Source organism: Tachyglossus aculeatus, chromosome 15 (genome assembly GCF_015852505.1).
Source record: "Tachyglossus aculeatus isolate mTacAcu1 chromosome 15, mTacAcu1.pri, whole genome shotgun sequence".
Classification (NCBI taxonomy): domain Eukaryota; kingdom Metazoa; phylum Chordata; class Mammalia; order Monotremata; family Tachyglossidae; genus Tachyglossus; species Tachyglossus aculeatus.
In genome coordinates this window covers 5702340-5725259 of record NC_052080.1, presented here as the reverse complement: position 1 = coordinate 5725259, position 22920 = coordinate 5702340, and the positions used below count along the sequence as shown (strand labels likewise).

At 45.6% G+C, this 22920-nt stretch overlaps 1 protein-coding gene across 3 annotated transcripts in view; it reads left to right on the top strand.

Annotated features, from left to right (window-relative positions):
- The first annotated feature begins 8315 nt into the window (after window positions 1–8315).
- The window catches only part of BEND2 (BEN domain containing 2), a 31109-nt gene continuing 16504 nt past the window's right edge, over window positions 8316–22920 (top strand). For 2 of the 3 annotated variants that reach the window (XM_038757323.1, XM_038757322.1), the window contains exons 1-3: window positions 14508–14592; window positions 19691–19756; window positions 19904–19978. In XM_038757323.1, coding sequence (XP_038613251.1) covers window positions 19707–19756; window positions 19904–19978 — 125 coding nt within the window. In that variant the 5' untranslated portion in view covers window positions 14508–14592; window positions 19691–19706. Of the gene's footprint in view, window positions 8506–13125; window positions 13291–14458; window positions 14593–19690; window positions 19757–19903; window positions 19979–22920 lie in introns of those variants that run through there. The other variant, XM_038757321.1, reaches the window with a different exon arrangement.

The following is a 22920-nucleotide window of genomic DNA, read 5'->3' as shown; positions in this document are numbered from 1 at the left end:
GGTGGCCCCAAAGTCAGTGCTTACCACATAGTAAGCGCCCAATAAGTACCAGCCTCATCAGCAGCAACGTGGACGCCCCCTCAGTCAATCAATCATATTTACTGAGCGCTTACTGTGTGCAGAGCACTGTACTAAGCGCTTGGGAAGTCCAAGTCGACAACACACAGAGACGGTCCCTACCCAACAGCGGGCTCACAGTCTAGAAGGGGGAGACAGAGAACCAAACCAAACATACTAACAAAATAAAATAGACTAGATATGTACAAGATAAATAAATAAAATAATAAATATGTACAAACATATATACATATTACATATATGTAATATATATAATATAATATATAACAATATAATATAACATATATACGTATACATATATTACATATATATTACAACATTACATATTACATACATTACATACATATATACATATATACACCATCCATCATCCATCAAGTACTTTTCGACTGTGAGCCCACTGTTGGGTAGGGACTGTCTCTCTATGTTGCCAATTTGTACTTCCCAAGCGCTTAGTACAGTGCTCTGGCACACAGTAAGCGCTCAATAAATACAATTGATGATGATCATCCATCATGATGATGGTATTTGGTAAGCGCTTACTATGTGCCAACCACTGTTCCAAGTGCCCAGGGGAGATACAAGGCCATCAGGTTGTCCCACTGTGAGCCCCACAAGGGACAACCTGCTTACCCTGTATTTACCCTAGTGTTTAAAACAGTGCTTGGCCCTTAGTCAACGCTTAATCAATCAATCGTATTTATTGAGCGCTTACTGTGTACAGAGCACTGTACTAAGCACTTGGGAAGTCCAAGTCGACAACACACAGAGACGGTCCCTACCCAACAGCGGGCTCACAGTCTAGAAGGGGGAGACAGGGAACCAAACCAAACATACTAACAAAATAAAATAGAATAGATATGTACAAGATAAATAAATAAAATAATAAATATGTACAAACATATATACATATACATCATCCATCAAGTACTTTTAGACTGTGAGCCCACTGTTGGGTAGGGACTGTCTCTACATGTTGCCAATTTGTACTTCCCAAGCACTTAGTACAGTGCTCTGCACACAGTAAGCGCTCAATAAATACGATTGATGATGATGATGATCATCCATCATGATGATGGTATTTGGTAAGCGCTTACTATGTGCCAACCACTGTTCCAAGCGCCGGGGGAGATACAAGGCCATCAGGTTGTCCCACTGTGAGCCCCACAAGGGACAACTTGCTTACCCTGTATTTACCCTAGCGTTTAAAACGGTACTTGGCCCAACACTTTATCAATCAATCGTATTTATTGAGCGCTTACTGTGTGCCAGAGCACTGTACTAAGCGCTTGGGAAGAACAAGTTGGCAACATAACTGCTTAACAAATCCATAATTATCATTATCCCATCTGCGGCTCACAGTCATCATCCCCATTTTCCAGATGGGGTAACTGAGGCAAAGAGAAGCGAAGCGACTTGCCCAAATGCACAGAGCACAGAAGTGGGGTGTGCAATCAATCAATAAATAGTATTTATTGAGCGCTTACTGTGTGCAGAGCACTGTACTAAGCAATTGGGAAGTACAAGTTGGCAACATATAGAGACGGTCCCTACCCAACAGTGGGGTCACAGTCTAGAAGGGGGGGGACAGAGAACAAAACCAAACATATTAACAAAATAAAATAAATAGAATACACCCACTCTCCCCCTCCCCACAGCACCTGTATATATGTATGTTCATTCAATCATTCAATCAATCAATCTATCAATCAATCCTACTTAGTCAACTCTTATTGCGTGCAGAGCACTGGGTTAAGAGTTGAATTAAGGCAGATTCATGCCTTTAATAATAATAAATAATAATACTGGCATTTATTAAGCGCTTACTCTGTCTAAAGCACTGTTCTAAGCGCAGGGGAGGCTACAAAGTGATCAGGTTGTCCCACGGGGGTCTCACAATCTTCACCCCCATTTTCCAGATGAGGGAACTGAGGCCCAGAGAAGTGAAGTGACTTGACCAAAGTCACACAGCAGACAACTGGCAGGGCTGGGATTTGAACCCGTGACCTCTGACTCCAAAGCCCCTGCTCTTTCCACTGAGCCACGCTGCTTCTCTTTATCATTTTGAGCGCTTACCACTGTATTAAGCGCTTGGAAAGGACAATTTGGCAACAGATTCATGCCTTTAATAATAATAAATAATAATACTGGCATTTATTAAGCGCTATGTGCCAAGCACTTTTCTAAGCACTGGGGAGGCTACAAAGTGATCAGGTTGTCCCACGGGGGGCTCACAGTCTTCATCCCCATTTTATTAATAATAATAATAATAATGGCATTTATTAAGCGCTTACTATGTGCAAAGCACTGTTCTAAGCACTGGGTAGGTTACAAGGTGATCAGGTTGTCCCACGGGGGGCTCACAGTTTTCATCCCCATTTTAATAATAATAATAATAATAATAATAATAATGGCATTTATTAAGCGCTTACAATGTGCAAAGCACTGTTCTAAGCACTGGGGAGGTTACAAGGTGATCAGGTTGTCCCGCGGGGGGCTCCCAGTCTTCACTCCCGTTTTCCAGATGAGGGAACTGAGGCACAGAGAAGTTAAGTGACTTGCCCAAGGTCACACAGCAGACATAATAATAATAATGATGGCATTTGTTAAGCACTTACTATGTGCAAAGCACTGTTCTAAGCACTGGGGGGATACAGGGTGATCAGGTTGTCCCACGTGGGGCTCACAGTCTTAATCCCCATTTTACAGATGAGGTCACTGAGGCTCAGAGAAGTTAAGTGACTTGCCCAAGGTCACACAGCAGACATGTGGCAGAGCCGGAATTTGAACCCATGACCTCTGACTCCAAATCCCATGCTCTTTCCCTGCTCTCTAAATTTAGTAAGCACTAAACAAATACCATCATTATGATTATTATTATGATCATTATCCTGACTCCACCTCTTACCAGCTGTGTGACTTTGGGCAAGGCACTTTGCTTCTCTGGGCCTCACCTCATTTGTAAAATGCTGTGTGACTTTGGGCTAGTCACTTCACTTCTCTGGGCCTCAGTTCCCTCATCTGTAAAATGGGGATGAAGACTGTGAGCCCCCCGTGGGACAACCCGATCACCTTGTAACCTCCCCAGCGCTTAGAACAGTGTTTGGCACATAGTAGGCGCTTAACAAATACCACAATTATTATTATTAAAATGGGGATTCATACTGTGAGCCCCACGTGGGACATCCTGCTGACCAATTACCTACCCCAGCGCTTAAAACAGTGCTTGGCACATTGTCAGCGCTACACAAATACCATCATTCTGATTATTTTTATTGTTACCATCCCGACTCCACCACTTATCAGCTGGGTGACTTTGGGCAAATCACTTTGCTTCTCTGGGCCTCAGTTACTTCGTCTGTAAAATGCTGTGTGACCTTGGACAAGTCACTTCACTTCTCCGGGCCTCAGTTCCCTCCTCTGTAAAATGGGGATGAAGACTGCGAGCCCCACTTGACGACCATGTATCTCCCCCAGCGCTTAGAACAGTGTTTGTCACATAGTAGGTGCTTAACAAATACCACTATTATTATTCATTATGATTATTGTTATTATTATTAGGGCAAGCCTAGTCACTTCTCCGGGCCTCAGTTCCCTCCTCTGCAAAATGGGGATGAAGACTGAGCCCCACCTGATGACCATGTATCTCCCCCAGCGCTTAGAACAGTGCTTGGCACATAGTAGGTGCTTAACAAACGCTTAGACCAGTACTTGGCACATAGTAGGTGCTTAACAAATGCTTAGAACAGTACTTGGCACATAGTAGGTGCTTAACAAATACCACTCATTATTAATTATTATTATTATTATTATTATTATTATTATTATTATTATTATTATTAGGGCAAGTCACTTCACTTCTCTGGGCCTCAGTTCTCTCCTCTGTGAAATGGGGATGAAGACTGTGAGCCGCATCTGACGACCATGTATCTCCCCCAGCGCTTAAAACAGTGTTTGTCACATAGTAGGCGCTTAACAAATACCATTATTATATATTATATAATATAAATACCATATTATATATCATATAATATATACCATTATAGATATACCATTATGTGTTATATAATAAATACCATTATAGATATACCATTATCTATTACATAATATATACCATTATATATTATATAATATATGCCATTACAAATACCATTATTGTATATAATACTATATATTATAATAATGGTATTTGTAATGGCATATATTATATAATACATAATGGCATATCTAATTAATACTATTGTAATATTAATAATAATTACTATTAGGAAGGCAGGGAGAGGATGGAGCCGGGCTCCCTCTCGCGTCCCTTGTGGGGATTGCAGCACTTTCTCTTTCCAAGCAGTGAACAGCTGCTGTTGCAAGGACGCTTTGGGCCTAGAGGAGGAGGAGGAGGAGGAGGAGGAGAAGAAGAAGGAGAAGGAGAAGAAGATCACTTCTTATATCATTGCTACCGTTTTATCGCTTCTGCATCTCAATTGTTAACCTCCCGCTGTACTGTCACTCGCCCTGCTGACCCCACCATGAACTTTCAATTCCCTTGCTCCCAAGTGTCATTCCCATTCCTCACCTTCCCCTTCCCCTCTCCCACCCAGCTTTTTCCCTCCCTCTCCCCCACCAAGACCACTCCCCCTCACCCCCTACCAAGGATCCCTACCTTGGGTACCAGCGCCAGCCCTCCGCTCCTCCGTCCCGGCCCCCTCCCTCCCCTTCTCCCCGCCCCCACCCCATCCCAGTTCTCCTTTCCCATCGCCACCCCCCTTCCCACTCTCCCCGCCCAGGCCCCTGCCAACTCATCCCAATCCAAACCCTCCCCACAACTCGCACCCTTCCCCCTCCCTCCCCTCCCTCGACAGCTGCTGCCAAGTGTGGCCTCTGGAACCCCCGCTCCATTTTAAGTAAGATCCCTTGCATCCTGGACCTATTCCTTTCCAGCTCTCTACTTCTCGCCCTAACTGAAACATGGTTGTCTCCGGACAACAACCAAGCACTTAGTACAGTGCTCTGCACACAGTAATCGATTAATTAATACGATTAATTGATTGACACGGTCTCTTCTGCTGCTCTCTCCAGTGCAGGCCGCTTCTTCTCCCACTCCCCCAGACTCACCGGAAAAGGAGGAGGCGGTTTCCTTCTTGCCCCCCAATGTCGCTTTCGCACTATCCCTCCTCCCCCTTCCCTTTCCTTCCCTTCCTTTGAAGCCCACATTATTCGCCTCTGCCACCCCCTCCAGATTCTTGTAGCCGTCATCTACCGCCCCCTGCGCCCCACCTCCCACTTCTTTAACGATTTTGACCCCTTCCTCACCTTCCTTCTCTCCTTCTCCATGCCCACTCTGATCCTCGGAGACTTCAACATCCACGTTGATATCCCTGATGACTCCTCTGCCGCCCGCCTTTTATCTCTCCTCGACGCTGCCAACCTCTTGTTCCACCCCACCTCACCCACTTACCAACTTGGTCACACCCTCGACCTCATCATCTCCTATCCCTGCCCTGTGTCCACCCTCACCAACTCTGAAATCCCTCTCTCTGATCATAATCTTCTCACCTGCCTCCTCACTCACACTCCTTTCCCCTGTAAATCCATATTACTCCCTCACAGAGATCTCCGCTCTCTTGACCCCACCCATCTTTCGGAGCGCCTCATACCCCACCTCGCCTCCCTCTCCTCTCTACCCAGTCTTGACGATCAGATTACTGCTCTCAACTCTACCCTTTCTACTCAGCTAGACTCACTCACTCCCCTTTCCCTTCGCCGCTGTCACACCACTAACTCACAGCCCTGGATCACTTCCACTGTCCGCCTCCTTCGCCCTTATGCTCGAGCTGCCGAACGCTGCTGGCGAAAGTCTAACACCAAGCCAACCTCATTCACTTCAAGTTTATCCTTTCCTGCCTTAACTCAGCCCTCTCCTCTGCCAGACAAAACTATTTCTCCTCCCTTATTGACACCCATGCCCATCATCCCCTCCAGCTCTTCTGTACATTCAACTCCCTTCTCAGGCCCCCGGTTCCTCCCCCTCCTCCTTCCCTCACCCCCAACGATCTGGCCTCCTACTTCATTAACAAAATTAAATCCATCAGGTCCGACCTCCCCAAAGTCACTCCCCCACTTCTCTAACCCACCAGCTCTCAACACTCTCTGCTACTCTCTCATCCTTCCCAACAGTATCCTCAGAGGAGCTCTCCTCCCTCCTCTCAAGTGCTACTCCTGTCACCTGTGCTTCTGACCCCATTCCCTCTCATCTCATGAAATCTCTCGCTCCATCCCTTCTCCCCTCCTTAACCTCCATCTTCAACCGCTCAATCCCCACTGGTTCCTTCCCCTCTGCCCTCAAACATGCCCATGTCTCTCCCATCCTAAAAAACCCCTCTCTTGACCCCACCTCACCTTCTAGTTATCGCCCAATAATCCTCCTACCATTCCTTTCCAAACTCCTTGAACAAGTTGTCTACATGCGCTGCCTCGAATTCCTCAACACCAACTCTCTCCTCGACCCCCTCCAGTCCGGCTTCCGTCCCCTACATTCCACGGAAACTGCCCTCTCAAAGGTCACCAATGACCTCCTGCTTGCCAAATCCAACGGCTCCTACTCTATCCTAATCCTCCTCGACCTCTCAGCTGCCTTTGACACTGTGGACCACCCCCTTCTCCTCAACACGCTATCTGACCTTGGCTTCACAGACTCCGTCCTCTCCTGGTTCTCCTCTTACCTCTCCGGTTGTTCTTTCTCAGTCTCTTTTGCAGGCTCCTCCTCCCCCTCCCATTCTCTCACTGTGGGGGTTCCCCAAGGTTCAGTGCTTTGTCCCCTTCTGTTCTCAATCTGCAGTCACTCCCTTGGTGACCTCATTCACTCCCACGGCTTCAACTATCATCTCTACGCTGATGACACCCAGATCTACATCTCTGCCCCTGCTCTCTCCAGGCTCGCATCTCCATCTGGATGTCTGCCCGCCACCTAAAACTCAACATGTCCAAGACTGAACTGTCTTCCCTCCCAAACCCTGCCCTCTCCCTGACTTTCCCATCTCTGTTGACGGCACCACCATCCTTCCCGTCTCACAAGCCCGCAACCTCGGTGTCATCCTCGACTCCGCTCTCTCGTTCACCCCTCACATCCAAGCCGTCGCCAAAACCTGCCGGTCTCAGCTCCGCAACATTGCCAAGATCCGCCCTTTCCTCTCCATCCAAACCGCTACCCTGCTCGTTCAAGCTCTCATCCTGTCCCGTCTGGACTACTGCATCAGCCTTCTCTCTCATCTCCCATCCTCATGTCTCTCCCCACTTCAATCCATACTTCATGCTGCTGCCCGGATTCTCTTTGTCCAGAAACGCTCTGGGCATGTTACTCCCCTCCTCAAAAACCTCCAGTGGCTACCAATCAATCTGCGCATCAGGCAGAAACTCCTCACCCTGGGCTTCAAGGCTGTCCATCGCCTCGCCCCCTCCTTCCTCACCTCCCTTCTGTCCTTCTCCAGCCCAGCCCGCACCCTCCGCTCCTCTGCCGCTGATCTCCTCACCCTTAGGCCTCGTTCTCGCCTGTACCGCCGTCGACCCGTCCTCCCCCGGGCCTGGAATGCCCTCCCTCTGCCCATCCGCCAAGCTCGCTCTCTTCCACCCTTCAAGGCCCTACTGAGAGCTCACCTCCTCCAGGAGGCCTTCCCAGACTGAGCCCCTTCCTTCCTCTCCCCCTCGTCCCCCTCTCCATCCCCCCATCTTACCTCCTTCCCTTCCCCACAGCACCTGTATATATGTTTGTACGTATTTATTTATTTATTTTACTTGTACCTATCTATTCTATTTATTTTATTTTGTTAGTATGTTTGGTTTTGTTCTCTGTCTCCCCCTTCTAGACTGTGAGCCCACTGTTGGGTAGGGACCGTCTTTATATGTTGCCAGCTTGTACTTCCCAAGCGCTTAGTACAGTGCTCTGTACACAGTAAGCGCTCAATAAATGCGATTGAATGAATGAATGAATGACCGCCTCTATATGTTGCCAACTTGTACTTCCCAAGCGCTTAGCCCAGTGCTCTGCACACAGTAAGCGCTCAATAAATACGACTGAATGAAGGGCTGCCCCCGTCGCCTCAGGGCGCGTCGGGCCCCGGAGGCCCGTTTGCCCCGGACGCCACTGCGCAGCCGCAGAAACGGAAAAGAGTTGGCGGCGCACGTCGCCTCTTCCGTTTCAACGCCATATTCCGGCCCCACCCGCCTCCGCCAACGGAAAGCCCGCTCCTCCGCGGCCCGGACTGCCAGGGCCGGGGCCCAACGGCGGCGACAGCGGCGTCGCCGTGGCCGCCATGTCCGGGGCTGAGGGGAGGATGGCCTCGCCGCCCTTCCCTCGCCGTTCCTTCGACCTCCGCGCCCCGGCCAAGCCTGAGGGAAAAACGCTCCGCCACCGTTCGCAACGGCCCAGCCGAAACGGTAGGCTAAGGCCCGCCCCCCGCCCGGCGCCGCCGCTCCTCATTGGCCGGTCGTCGGAGGGGGGGCGGGCCCGCCGGCGCTGATTGGCTGGAGCGGCTGCCGATCTTTCCTCCCCCCCTTCTCGAGTCCAAGAAGCGGGCGGCGATGGAGGAGTAGCAGCGCTCGCGGGAGGAGGGGGGCGGTGGTGCGCATGCGCAGTTGCGGCGTCGGCGTTGCCGCCGTTTTCCCGCCGTTTTGGGGCTGAGGGGACGGGCCTCCTCCGCCCCCGGCCCAGCATGGCCGCCGACGGGGCCTTCCCTCAGGGGCCGTTGTTCCCGCCCTCCCCGGGAGGATGATGTCGAGAGCGGAAATGGCGGCCTGTGGCCGTCCCCCGCCTCAACCTCAGAGCCCGGGAGGGGAGCCGGCCTTGTTGGCAGCCGTTGGCCCCATGGAGGGCCTTGCCCTAACCAGGCCTGAGGCAGTAACAGCCCATCAGTGGAACTTAACAATAATAATAAAGATGGTATTTGTTAAGCGCATACTATGTGCAAAGCACTGTTCCAAACGCTGGGGAGTTTACAATCAATCAATCAATCGTATTTATTGAGCAATTACCGTGCGCAGAGCACTTTACTGAGCGCTTGGGAAGTCCAAGTTGGCAACATCTAGAGACGGTCCCGACCCAACAGTGGGCTCACGCAGTCTAGAAGGGGGAGACAGAGAACAAAACCAAACATATTAACAAAATAAAATAAATAGAAAAGATATGTACAAGTCAAATAAATAAATAGAGTAATAAATATGTACAAACATATATACAGGTGCTGTGGGGAAGGGAAGGAGATAAGGCGGGAGGGATGGAGAGGGGGAGAGGAAGGAGGGGGCTCAGTCCGGGAAGGCCTCCTGGAGGAGGTGAGCTCCCAGTAGGGCCTTAATGTGATCAGGTTGTCCCCCTTGGGGCTCACAGTCTTCACCCCCATTTTACAGATGAGGGAACCAAGGCACAGAGCAGCGTGGCTCAGTGGAAAGAGCCTGGGCTTGGGAGTCAGAGGTCATGGGTTCTAATCCCAGGTCCCCCACTTATCAGCTCTGGGCCTCCGTTTACTCACCTGTGAAATGGGGATTAAGATTGTGAGCCCCATGTGGGACAACCTGGTTACCTTGTATCTCCCCCAGCGCTTAGGACAGTGCTTGGCACGTAGTAAGCGCTTAACAAATACCAAAATTATTATTATTAATAATAATAATGGCATTTGTTATAATAGTAATTATGGCATTTATTAAGCGCTTACTATGCAAAGCATTCGTTCAATCGTATTCATTCAATCGTATTTATTGAGCACTTACTGTGTGTAGAGCACTGTACTAAGCGCTTGGGAAGGACAAGTTGGCAACATATAGAGAAGGTCTCTACCCAACAGTGGGCTCACAGTCTAGAAGGGGGAGACAGAGAACAAAACAAAACATTAATAAAATAATTAGAATAAATATGTACAAATAAAATAAATAGAGTAATAAATACGCACAAACATATACATATATACAGGTGCTGTGGGGAGGGGAAGGAGGTAAGGCGGGGGGATGAGGAGGGGAAGAGGAAGGAGGGCGCTTACTGAGCACTTATTGAGCGCTTACGAGGTGCAGAGCATTGTACTAAGCGCTTGGGAAGTACAAGTTGACAACATATAGAGACGGTCTCAAAGCCCTGTTCTAAGCGCTGGGGAGGTTACAAGCTGATCAGGTTGTCCCACTGGGGGCTCACAGTCCCAATCCCCATTTTCCAGATGAGGTAACTGAGGCCCAGAGAAGTGAAGTGACCTGCCCAAAGTCACACAGCTGACATTTGGCGGAGCTGGGATGTGAACCCATGACCTCTGACTCCAAAGCCCGGGTTCTTTCCACTGAGCCATGCTACTTCTCCATTTTAAGCGCCTACTATGTGCCAAGCACTATTCTAAGTACTGGGGGAGATACAAGGTCATCAGGTTGTCCCACATGGGGCTCACAGTCCTCATCCCCATTTTCCAGATAATACTAATAATGATGGCATTTGTTAAGCGCTTACTATGTGCAAAGCACTGTTCTAAGCGCTGGGGGGGAAGCAAGGTGATACAAAGTTTTCCCATGTGGGACTCACAGTCTTAATCCCCATTTTGCAGATGAGGGAACTGAGGGCCACTGAAGTGAAGTGACTAGCTCAAAGTCACACAGCTGACAAGTGGCAGAGCCGGGATTAGAACCCACCACCTCCGACTCCCAAGCCCGGGCTCTTTCCACTAAATCACATAATAATAACAGTAATTCAGTCGCGTTCATCGAGCGCTGACTCGTATTCAGAGCGCTGTACTAAGCGCTTGGGAAGTACTCGTTGGCAGCATATAGAGACGGTCCCTACCCGACAACGGGCCCGCAGTCTTGAAGGGGGAGGTGGACGACAAAACAAAATACGTAGACGGGTGTCAAAATCGTCAGAACAAAAAGAATATATTATTATTATTATTGTGGTCCTTGTTGAGTGCTTCCCATGGGCCACCATTGTTATAGGTTAACCAGGTTGGACCAGCCCCTGTCCCACATGGGGCCACATGGTTTCAATCCCCGGTTTACAGGTGAGAGAACTGTGCTAAACGCTGGGGTGGATACAAGTTAGTCAGGTTGGACTCCAAGCATGTAGTTTAGTGCTCCGCACACAGGAAGCGCTCAATAAATACAATTGAATGAGTGAATGACACAGTCCCTGTCCCATATAATAATAATAATGGTAATTGTTAAGCGCTTACTATGTGCAAAGCACTGTTCTAAGCGCTTGGGGGATACAAGGTGATCAGGTTGTCCCACGTGGGGCTCACAGAGTTTATCCCCATTTTACAGCTAACAGGCACAGAGGAGTTAAGTGACTTTCCCAAGGTCACACAGCGGACATGTGGCGGAGCCAGGATTAGAACCCATGACCTCTGACTCCCAAGCCCGGGCTCTTTAATGGTGTTTGCTAAGCACTTGGTGTAAAGCGCTGGGATAGAGCCAAATAAGTCAGGGGGGACACAGTTCCTGTCTCGTGTTGAAGTCGCATTCTAAGTAGGAAGGAGAACAGGTATTGAATCATCAGCATCATTGGTACTTATTGAGCACTTACTATGTGCAGAGCACTGAACTAAGCACCTAAGAGAGTTGGTGCAACAGAGTTGACAGATGTTTCCTGCCCACACTGAACTTAATCTTAGAGGGGGAGACAGATATTAACGTAATTTATAATATTAATTTGAGGAAACAGGCACAGAGAAGTTAAGGGACTTGCCCAAGGACACCCAGCAGATGAGTGGCGGAGTGAGAATTAGAACCCAGGTCTTCTTCACTCCCAGGCCCGTGTTTTTTCCAGCAGGCCATGGTGCTTCCAGTTTAGAGAACTGGTTTGGGTGTGTTTCACTGTGATATTAAAGTCTGTCTCCCCTTCTAGACTGTAAGCTTATTATGGGCAGGGAACATGTCTGCTAATTTAGCCGAATTGTACTCTCCCAAGTGCTTAGTGCAGTGACCTGCACATAGTAAGTGCTCAATAAATACCATTCACTGATTGATAAGAATAGTAATACTATGAAATGAAAGGCATCAAGAATCCTAGGAGCGTTTTAAGTCTGGGGTAGGCTACGATGATTTCAAAAATCATAGACTAAAATCCAAATGGAGCAGAAAGAGCTAATCGGAGTATAATTGTCTTCATTTACAATTCAGGGGACCAAATATGCTAAATGTCCAAAATAGTGAACAGCCGAGATTCCATAAATTCTTAGTTGGATAGACAGATTAAGTGGATTGAATTACAGAGCAATTCTATTTTGAAGTAATCATAATAATAATTTGGGTATTCAGCATTTACTAAATGTCAAGCACTTTTCTAAGCACTGAAGTAGATACAAGGAAATCAGGTTGGACACGGGCCCTGCCCACATGGGGCTCACAGTCAAAGTTAGAGAAAGAAAAGGTACTGATTCCCCATTTTATAGATGAGGAGACTGAGGCACAGAGAAGTTAAGTGACTTGCCCATGGTCACGCAGCAGGCAGGTGGCAGAGTCAGAATTGGAACCCACATCCTCCGTCTCACTAGGCCATGCTACTTCAATACCTGGGAACTCATAAATATCTTGATGGAAGGGCGAGAGTTGTTTGTGTCAGTGAAATTGCAGGCGATCAATCCATTGAGCGATTTACTGGATGAAGAAACCTTATTGGAAAGCAAGCAGGGATATAATGGAGGAGTTCAGTTTTGCAGTTTTTGGAAGATTAACTCTGTAATTGTGCAGAGGATGCTAGGGAGAATTGGTCGAATTGATCCTCACCAGTTGGTGTACATGTAAAGCATACCATATTTACAGTCAGAACTAGGTACCATATTTTATAGAATGTTCCGTTTTATCAACAGTCTCTACTGAAATTCATTTCTTGGAAGATGTCCTTTCCTTTAAGTTAGTGTGATATCGAAGACGAAAGAAAAATCGGCTTTTAGAGTTATATTTTAGACTCTTTGGAGTTGTTTATCATAAATTAGTCAAGTTCATTATCCCCCTCTCCCTGGTGCACTAGAAGAAGCCACTTAAGAAACTGGAGGGTACATTTTAAATTCACTTTTTTTTGCTTCTTCTTAGAGTACATTACTGTGAATGTTGAGGACGAAGTAGAAGCTGTGGTAATAGAAAATTCCGAAAATGAGGATTCGGAGAACGGTCTTTCTGCTTCAGGCATGTTAGCCGTAGAACCCAATTCCCAAGGCAGCAGTAATAACCACCATTATATCTCCCAACTTTCATATGGTAATTATGCTGATTTTTTCTTTTCTTACGTCGGGGAATATGCGACTAGGTCAACACTTCATTTCGTTTTGAGATAATAATAATGGAATTTTGTTTAGCGCTTACTATGTGTCAATTCAGTCCATTTCCCGCAAATTGATTTTATTTTTAGGTGCTAATTTGTTTCAGGACCAACTTCAGATGCCGTCACGTTCTTTACCTTGCATTTATATATTTTTTTCTTAATGCGTTGCCCTCATTGCTTATTACTGCCCTATTCTTATTGTTTTTACTCCTGTTAGACCAGTTCAGAGAATCAAAAGACTGAGAAGAACCTAGTTCACCCTCTTTGCCTCCAGGCAACGTCTCAACAGTTTAGACATACAGGCACCTTTTTGGTAAATTTTTTTTACAGGACCTCTAGGGTAGATTTAGCATTCTCCCTCAGTAACCTATTCCGGTGTTTAACAAACCTCAAAAAAAGAAAGTTCTTCCTCATATCTCACACCAGTCTCTCCTGTTGGAGCGACAGACTGGTTACTTCTTTGTTTCTATTCAGTAGAAATGAGGGGTAGCTGTTTCGTATTCCTAAAATAACCGCTTTTGAAAGCAGTTCAGGCTTGGTTTTCTAAATATAGAGGACTGTTACAAGCTCTTAAGAAAAAGAATTCACAGTGATTAAGAGGCAGTGTCTTGCGTTTTGGTCATTTCACTATTCACGAGTGCCTTGTTTTTAGTTTGCAATTGTAGTCATTTCTGCATATTACTTCAGCTTCTCAGTCAATGCTACTTTTTAAATGAAATTTGTTAAATGCCTACTATATGCCAGGCATTAAGCGCTGGGGTAACTACAAGGTAATTGGGTTGGACACAGTCCCAGTTCCACATAGGGCTCACAGTCTTAATCCCCATTTTACAGATGAGGTAAGTGAGGCACAGAGAAGTTAAATGATTGCCCAGGCCCATCCTCTTTCCACTAGACCATGCTGCTCAATATTTTGAATCATAATCATAATAGGAACTATTAGGGCTTGGTACCCCCCGCCCCCCATTTTGGTTCAACTGGAATTTTAAAATAATGATTTAATTCCATTGGAGGTTGGCCTGAGACTTGTTTTCATTTTGTTTTGACTCCCCAGTTGTAGCTAGAAAATGTCTAATGAGCTTTGTCTCCTACTGCGGGTTTCAGGAAGTGAAGGTTTGCCTGTCGTAAGTGACCAAGGGGTCTCAAATCCCTCAGCGGGGCAGAGGGACGCTGGGGAAATGGAGTTTATCTTCTTGCATAAAAGACGCAGGCTTGCTTCTTCCCAGGGAAACAGCACTGTGAGTATTAAAACAATGCTTCTTCTCATTTTTCTAATGTATTATTTTATCCCTCTACCCTACTAAAACATATTTTTGTGTATATGTATAGGTAATGGTTATTATTATTATTATGGCATTTGTTAAACACTTACTATATGTCAAGCACTGTTCTAAGCCTTGGGGTAGATACAAATTAATTAGGTTGGACACAGTTCCTGTCCCACAAGGGGCTCACAGTCAAAGTAGAGGATTATGAGTATATATACACACGTAAAAAAATTGGTATTCATCATGTAATGCTTAAACCTGTTGGAAAGGATTGAATCACCTAACGAAAATAGTAGATATTTTAACACCAACAGTTTTTGGACAGACCAGTCCTCACAATTTAGCCAGTTACTAGTTTCATAATGAAAACTATTTAATTGGATCCCATGTTGAATTATTCAGTATGGTTTGTTTCAAAATAATTCTTATGGCTCTAAGCTTACACGTGGCAGGAGGTAATTTTCAGTTTCACAAAATGCTTTGGCAACAGCAAAAAATGCTACTTTCAATCCAGTTGTAAATTAAGGGTAGGGTGTCACCAGTACTTATTTTAACCTACAGATTTGCCCTGCTGGAACAATCCATTGCGGGGGAAAAAAAGTCACCTCCACACACAAGTGTAGACACACACTACTGTCCCCTGCTTCCACGCGGGCTACTTTCCCCAGCGTCCTCCGCCTAAAACCCGGCCTCCCGTCCAGCCAACAGCAGAACTTTTCATAGCCCCAACGTGGAGAGCTTTGGTTAGAGGAGAGATCACTGTTTGTACATATTTATTACTCTATTTATTTTACCTGTACATATTTATTCTATTTATTTTATTTTGTTAATATGTTTTGTTTTGTTGTCTGTCTCCCCCTTCTAGACTGTGAGCCCGCTGTTGGATAGGGACCGTCTCTATATGTTGCCAACTTGTACTTCCCAAGCGCTCAGTACAGTGCTCGGCACACAGTAAGCGCTCAATAAATACGATTGAATGAATGAATGAATAAAACCACCAGAGGAGTCAAAAGAGCCCTTGGAAAGGTCATTGCCAGCTGGGGAGCCAGTGGACATTACCCCTACTACTAGTGACGAAGCCCCCCAGTCCACCAGCCAGTCTTATTTATTGAGCACTCACTGGGTGCAGAGCAGAGCTTGGGAGAGTACAATACGGTAGTCACATTTCCTCCCCAGAATAAGCTTACAGCCAGTGTAGAGTGGGAAATATATTAATATTGAGCGCTTAGTACAGTGCTTTGCACACAGTAAGCGCTCAGCAAATACTCAGTATTTTGAATCCTAATCATAATAGGAACTATGAGGGTTTGGTTCTTTCCCCCCTGTTTTGGTTCAACTGGAATTTTTAAGTAATGATTTAATTCAATTGGAGGTTGGCCTGAGACTTGTTTTCATCTTAAGTGCCTAGTACAATGCTCTGCACACAGTAAGCGCTCAATAAATGCGATTGAATGAATAAATACGGTCGAATTAAATTCTGAGCCGTTGTGCCAGTCAATCAGAGGTATTTAGTAAGTGCTTGCTATGCACAGAACATTGTACTGTGTACTTGGGAGAGTATCGTGTAACAGAGTTGCGATTGAATGAATAAATATGATCGAATTAAATACCGAGCCATTGTGCCAGTCAATCAGAAGTATTTAGTATTTATTACTCTATTTTATTTTGTTAATATGTTTTGTTTTTTTCTCTGTCTCCCCCTTCTAGACTGTGAGCCCACTGTTGGATAGGGACCGTCACTATATGTTGCCAACTTGTACTTCCCAAGCGCTTAGTACAGTGCTCTGCACACAGTAAGCGCTCAATAAATACAATTGAATGAATGAATGAATGAGTTTAGTAAGTGCTTGCTACGCACAGAACATTGTACTGTGTACTTGGGAGAGTGTAGTGTAGCCGAGTTGGTAGACACATTTCCTGCCCACAACGAGCTTAGAGGAGGAAAATCAGATATCAATACTGAGGCTTTGTATCAATCAATCATTGGTATTTATTGAATGCTTGCTGTGTACTGAGCGCTGTATTAAGCACTTGGGAGAGGGGGGCCAAGAAATTCCAGGGCAGGGAATTGGGAGAGGAAGATGTTTTTGAGTGGGGGTTTTTAAATCCATTTTTGCAAATAAAATCAACCAGCTTTCAGAGATCAGTAAAATTCTGCAGATATTCTGTAAGGGGCACAAAGACAAGCGCTCAATAAATACCATTGACTGAATGACTGACTGACTGAATGAATGAATGAATGGATGGATGGATGAATGAATGAATGTCATTTACAGTTTGTCTCCACAAGGTGGCGCTGGTGCATCGCAGCTGAAACCGGTGGCTTCTTTGTTGTCGATATTAAATGGAATCAATCAATCAATCAATCGTATTTATTGAGCGCTTACTGTGTGCAGAGCACTGTACTAAGCGCTTGGGAAGTGCAAGTTGGCAACATATAGAGACAGTCCCTACCCAACAGTGGGCTCACAGTCTAGAAGGGGGAGACAGAGAACAAAAATAACATACTAGCAAAATAAAATTAGTAGAATAGATATGTACAAGTAAAATAAATAAATAAATAGAGTAATAAATATGTACAAACATATATACATATATACAGGTGCTGTGGGGAAGGGAAGGAGGTAAGATGGGGGTGTGGAGAGGGGATCACACTCGGGTTCTGCCCCATTAATCAATGAATTAATCAGTGGAATTAGTGAGCACTTACTATATGCAGAGCACTGTTCTGAGCACTTAAGTGAAATGAACTCTTTTAGGAGATTTTGCATTATTCTGAAGTCCTATCACTCAGACCTAAGTCACTATTATTATTTTTTTTTGGCCATAATGGAAATGGTTATCATTGAAAAAAGCATTTTCATGGTATTTATTAAGAGCTCACTATTTATAATATATAATCTATAACCTGTATATGTGTTTGTACATATTACTCTATTTTACTTGTACATCTCTATTCTATTTATTTTATTTTGTTAATATGTTTGGTTTTGTTCTCTGTCTCCCCCTTCTAGACTGTGAGCCCACTGTTGGGTAGGGACCGTCTCTATATGTTGCCAACTTGTACTTCCCAAGTGCTTAGTACAGTGCTCTGCACACAGTAAGCGTTCAATAAATATGATTGATTGATTGATTATAATATAATAATAATAATGATAGCATTTATTAAGCGCCTACTATGTGCAAGGCACTGTTCTGAGCACTGGGGAGGTTACAAGGTGATCAGGTTGTCCCACATTTTCATTCATTCATTCAATCGTATTTATTGAGCGCTTACTGTGTGCAGAGCACTGTACTAAGCGCTTGGGCACTACAAGTCGGCAACATATAGAGACGGTCCCTACCCAACAATGGGCTTACAGTCTAGAAGGGGGAGACAGACAAAGCAAAACATGTAGACAAGTGTCAAAGCCAATCATATTTAATTGGCTTTGAATAAGCTGAATAAATATTCAATCAAAATATTCAATATTAAATAAATAAATGGAATGAATAAATTGAATAAATATTCAATCATATTTATTGAGCGCTTACTGTGTGCAGAACACTGTACTAAGCGCTAGAGACAGTCCCTACCCAACAGTGGGTTCACATTCTAGAAGGGGGAGACAGAGAACAAAACAAAATATATTAACAAAATAAAATAAATAGAATAAATAAGTACAAATAAAATAAATAAATAAATCGAGTAATAAATACGTACAAACATATATACATATATACAGGTGCTGTGGGGAGGGGAAGGAGGTAAGGCGGGGGGATGGGGTTGGGGAGGAGGTGGAGACTTGCCCAAAGTCACACAGAGACTGTGAGCCCACTGTTGGGGAGGGACTGTCTCTATATGTTGCCAACTTGTACTTCCCAAGCGCTTAGTACAGTGCTCTGCACACAGTAAGCGCTCAATAAATACGATTGATGATGGCAGAGCCGGGATTTGAACCCATGACCTCTGACTCCAAAGCCCGGGCTCTTTCCACTGAGCCACGCTGCTCTGCCCAGAGATACAACCTAATCAAGTTGGACATAGTCCACGTCCCATGTGGAACTCATAGTGTTAATTTCCATTTAAAAGATGAGGTAACTGAGGCGCAGAGAAGTGCAGTGACTTACCCAAGGTCACACAGCAGACAAGTAGCGGATCCGGGATTAGAACCCAGGTCCTCCTGACTCCCAACTAGGCCGTGCTGCTTCCTTGCATTTCGCAAATATACATCCCATTAAAAATGATAATAATAATAATAATTTTTGTTAAACGCTTACTATGTGCCAAACACTGTACTAAGCACTGGGGCAGAGTCCCTGTACCGCTTAGAGCTGGTTTACAGTCTAAAGGGACGGGAGAACTTTAATTTTTGGAGTCAGCTGTGAGTCCCTGACTAAACCCTCTTTTTCCTTTTCTTCCACTTTCTTCTGTGTCGCCCTGACTTGCTCCCTTTATTCATCCCCCTCCCAGCCCTGCAGCCCTTATGTACATATATTCAATTTCTTTATTTATATTATCAATGTCCGTCTCCCCCTCTAGACTGTAAGCTTGTGAACAGGAAATGGTCATTCATTCATTCCATCGTATTTATTGAGCGCTTACTCTGTGCAGAACAGCTTGGGAAGTCCGAGTCGGCAACATCTAGAGACGGTCCCTACCCAACAACGGGCTCACGGTCTAGAAGGGGGAGACAGACAAAACAAAACACGGAGACAGGTGTCAAAGCCGTCAGAATAAATGGAATTATAGCTAGAAGTACATCGTTAGCAAAATAGAGTAGTACATACGTACAAATAAAATAGAGTAATCAATCCGTACAGGTATATACGAGTGCTGTGGGGATGGGGAGGAGGAGAGGAAAAAGGGGGCTCAGTCTGGGAAGGCCTCCTGGAGGAGGTGAGCTCTCAGAAAGGCTTTGAAGGGAGGAAGAGAGCTAGTTTGGCGGATGTGTGGAGGGCCCCCCCCCCCGCTTTTCTATACGCTATCATGTAGACGTTCCCAGAGCTTCACCCAAACTAAGGTTTGCCCGGAATCACTGTATTATTCTCAGTCCTTCCTCTCTCTTAATCAGTCATTTCTCCCTAGGTGAGAGGTCGTGATTATGAGGATGCTGGAAGTGTCGTTTACGAATATGAGCCGGACTATGAATGTGTAAGTATCTAAGGTAATTGCTAAGGCCCACATATCTTATTAAGGGAGCCCTGAGCCTGATAGGAGATCATATCAGCGAAGTTCTTGTATTTGCTGTTTTTCTTGTCACCTGTCGTGATTCAATTTGTGCTTTTGGAATATTCCCAGGGGAGTGTCGTATCTGAAGCCTCCTACACAGGGGACCAGCAAAAAACACTTATGGAAGTCCTTAACTACTGCCAGGTAGGTCACCCTTTCTCTTGCAATACTTTGTCAGCTTCCAAACTCTTGCGATGTGAAAGTCGTCATCAGTGATTGGAATTTGGCTCTCTGCGGTTATCCACCTCTGTCAAGGTTGTCGAGCATCTTTGTTGTTTTCTCATCGTACTAAACACTTGGACAGTAATGTCGGCATACATGACTCCTATCATCAAGGATTTTACAGTTGGAGGGGGAGGCAGACATTAAGATAAATTACAGGTAGGGGAAGGACCTCGGTTCCGAACCGTGGCTCTGCCACATGTCTGCTGTATGACCTAGGGCAAGTCACTTCTCTGTGCCTCAGTGACCTCATCTGTAAAACGGGGACAGGGACTGTGTCCAACCCAATTAGCTTGTGTGTACCCTAGTGCTTCATTCAGTGCCTGGCATATAGTAAGCTCTTAACAGATACTATTAAAAAAAAACAACAACAAAGTATAAGGATAGGTACTTAAGTGCCGAGGCAAGGAGTGTCAAAGTTCTTATAACTGGTCAGGGTGGTGTCTCCCTCTCATGCGATGGGTTCGAATCCCTAAATCCTACTAGGAGTGTTGTAGGCCTTCCCGCTCTCCTGCTTTACATCCACGGGGCACAAATGGCATATGAGGCATTGCCAGGCACACACAATACGCACATGCGGGGGTTCTGAAAGAGCACCGGCTTGGGAGCCGGGGGTCGTGGGTTCTAATCCCGCCTCCGCCACCTGTCTGCTGTGTAACTTTGGGCAAGTCACTTCACTTCTCTGTGCCTCAGTTACCTCATCTGTATAATGGGGATTAAGACTGTGAGCCCCATGTGGGACAACCTGATGACCTTGTATCCCCCCAGCGCTTAGAACAGTGCTTGGCACATAGTAAGCGCTTAACAAATGCCATCATTATTATTATGGGACAACCTGTTAACCTTCTATCTATCCCAGTGCTTAGAACAGTGCTTGGCACATAGTAAGCGCTTAACAAATGCCATCATTATTATTATGGGACAACCTGTTAACCTTCTATCTGTCCCAGTGCTTAGAACAGTGCTTGGCACATAGTAAGCGCTTAACAAATGCCATCATTATTATTATGGGACAACCTGTTAACCTTCTATCTATCCCAGTGCTTAGAACAGTGGTTGGCACATAGTAAGCGCTTAACAAATGCCATCATTATTATTAATCCCGACTCCCCCACTTGTCAGCTGTTTGACTTTGGGCAAGTCACTTAACTTCTCTGTGCCTCAGTTACCTCATCTGTAAAATGGGGAATCAGGACTGTGAGCCCAGGTGGGACAACCTGATAACCTTCTATCTATCCCAGTGCCTAGAGCAGTGCTTGGCACATAGTAAGCACTTAACAAATACCATTATTATTATTGTTATTATTATTTCAGCGGCGGAGACTACAGGTCTCAGCAGCCCAAAATGTTCACCCCCGTGTGCCCCAAAGCACCCTTAATAATAATAATAATTGTGGTATTTGCTGAGAGCTTACTTTGTGCTAGGCACTATAGTAAGCACTGGGGTAGATACAAGATAATCGAGTCGGATGCATTCCCTGTCCCCCAGAGAGCTCATGGTCTTAATCTCCATTTTGCAGATGAGGTAACAGAGGCCTAGAATTGAAGTAAGTTGCCCAATTTCACACTGCAGACAAGTGGCCGAGCCGGATTTAGAACCCAGATCCTTCTGATTCCCAGGACCGGGCTTGTATACGAGAATATGCTGCTTCTCCCGTTGTTCCCAGTCAAATGAGGCCCAAAGACTGAGCCCCTTCCTTCCTCTCCCCCCCTCCATCCCCCTCATCTTACCTCCTTCCCTTCCCCACAGCACCTATATATATATGTATATATGTTTGTACATATTTATTACTCTATTTTACTTGTACATATCTATTCTATTTATTTTATTTTGTTAGTATGTTTGGTTTTGTTCTCTGTCTCCCCCTTTTAGACTGTGAGCCCACTGTTGGGTAGGGACTGTCTCTAGATGTTGCCAACTTGTACTTCCCAAGCACTTAGTACAGTGCTCTGCACACAGTAAGTGCTCAATAAATACAATTGATTGATTGATTGATGTAATTGCCAAGGCCCCAGGCCTCAACTCAGACTGGGCAAGAGCTCAGATGAGGGTTTTGGATCTAGGTGGGATTCTGCAGTGTACAGTGGGGCACTAGACGGCTGTAGAGGAAGACAGAAACCCAGCCCTGTGCAGAGCACTACGCTTTCTAGGTTGCCCCTTTATCACCCAATCCTCCCTGCCATCCACCCATTCATTCGATCGTATTTATTGAGCGCTTACTGTGTGCAGAGCCCTGTACTAAAAGCGCTTAAGGATGGATAGTAAAGAAGACGTAGCAGCATGAGAACCAACATGCTGATTGGCCTGAGAAGCAGAAGGACCTGGGTTCTAATCCTGGCTCTGCCACCTGTCTGCTGGGTGTCCCTGGGCTAGTCACTTCACTTCTCTGTGCCTGTAACCTCATCTGTAAAATGGGGATTAGGACTGTGAGCCCCTGTGGGACCTGGACTGTGTCCAAACTGATTTACTTAATTCACTCATTCATTCATTCAGTCGTATTTATTGAGCGCTTACTGTGTGCAGAGCACTGTACTAAGGGTTTGGGAAGTACAAGTTGGCAACATCTAGAGACGGTCCCTACCCAACAACGGGCTCACAGTCTAGAAGGGGGAGACAGACAACAAAACAAAACGTGTGGACAGGTGTCAAGTCATCAGAATAAATAGAAGTAAAGCTAGATGCACATCATTAACAAAATAAATAGAATAGTAAATATGTACAAGTAAAATAATAGAGTAATAAATCTGTACAAACATATATACAGGGGCTGTGGGGAGGGGAAGGAGGTAGGGCGGGGGGATGGGGAGGAGGAGAGGAAAAGGGGGGCTCAGTCTGGGGGCTTAATCTACCCCAGCGCTTAGTA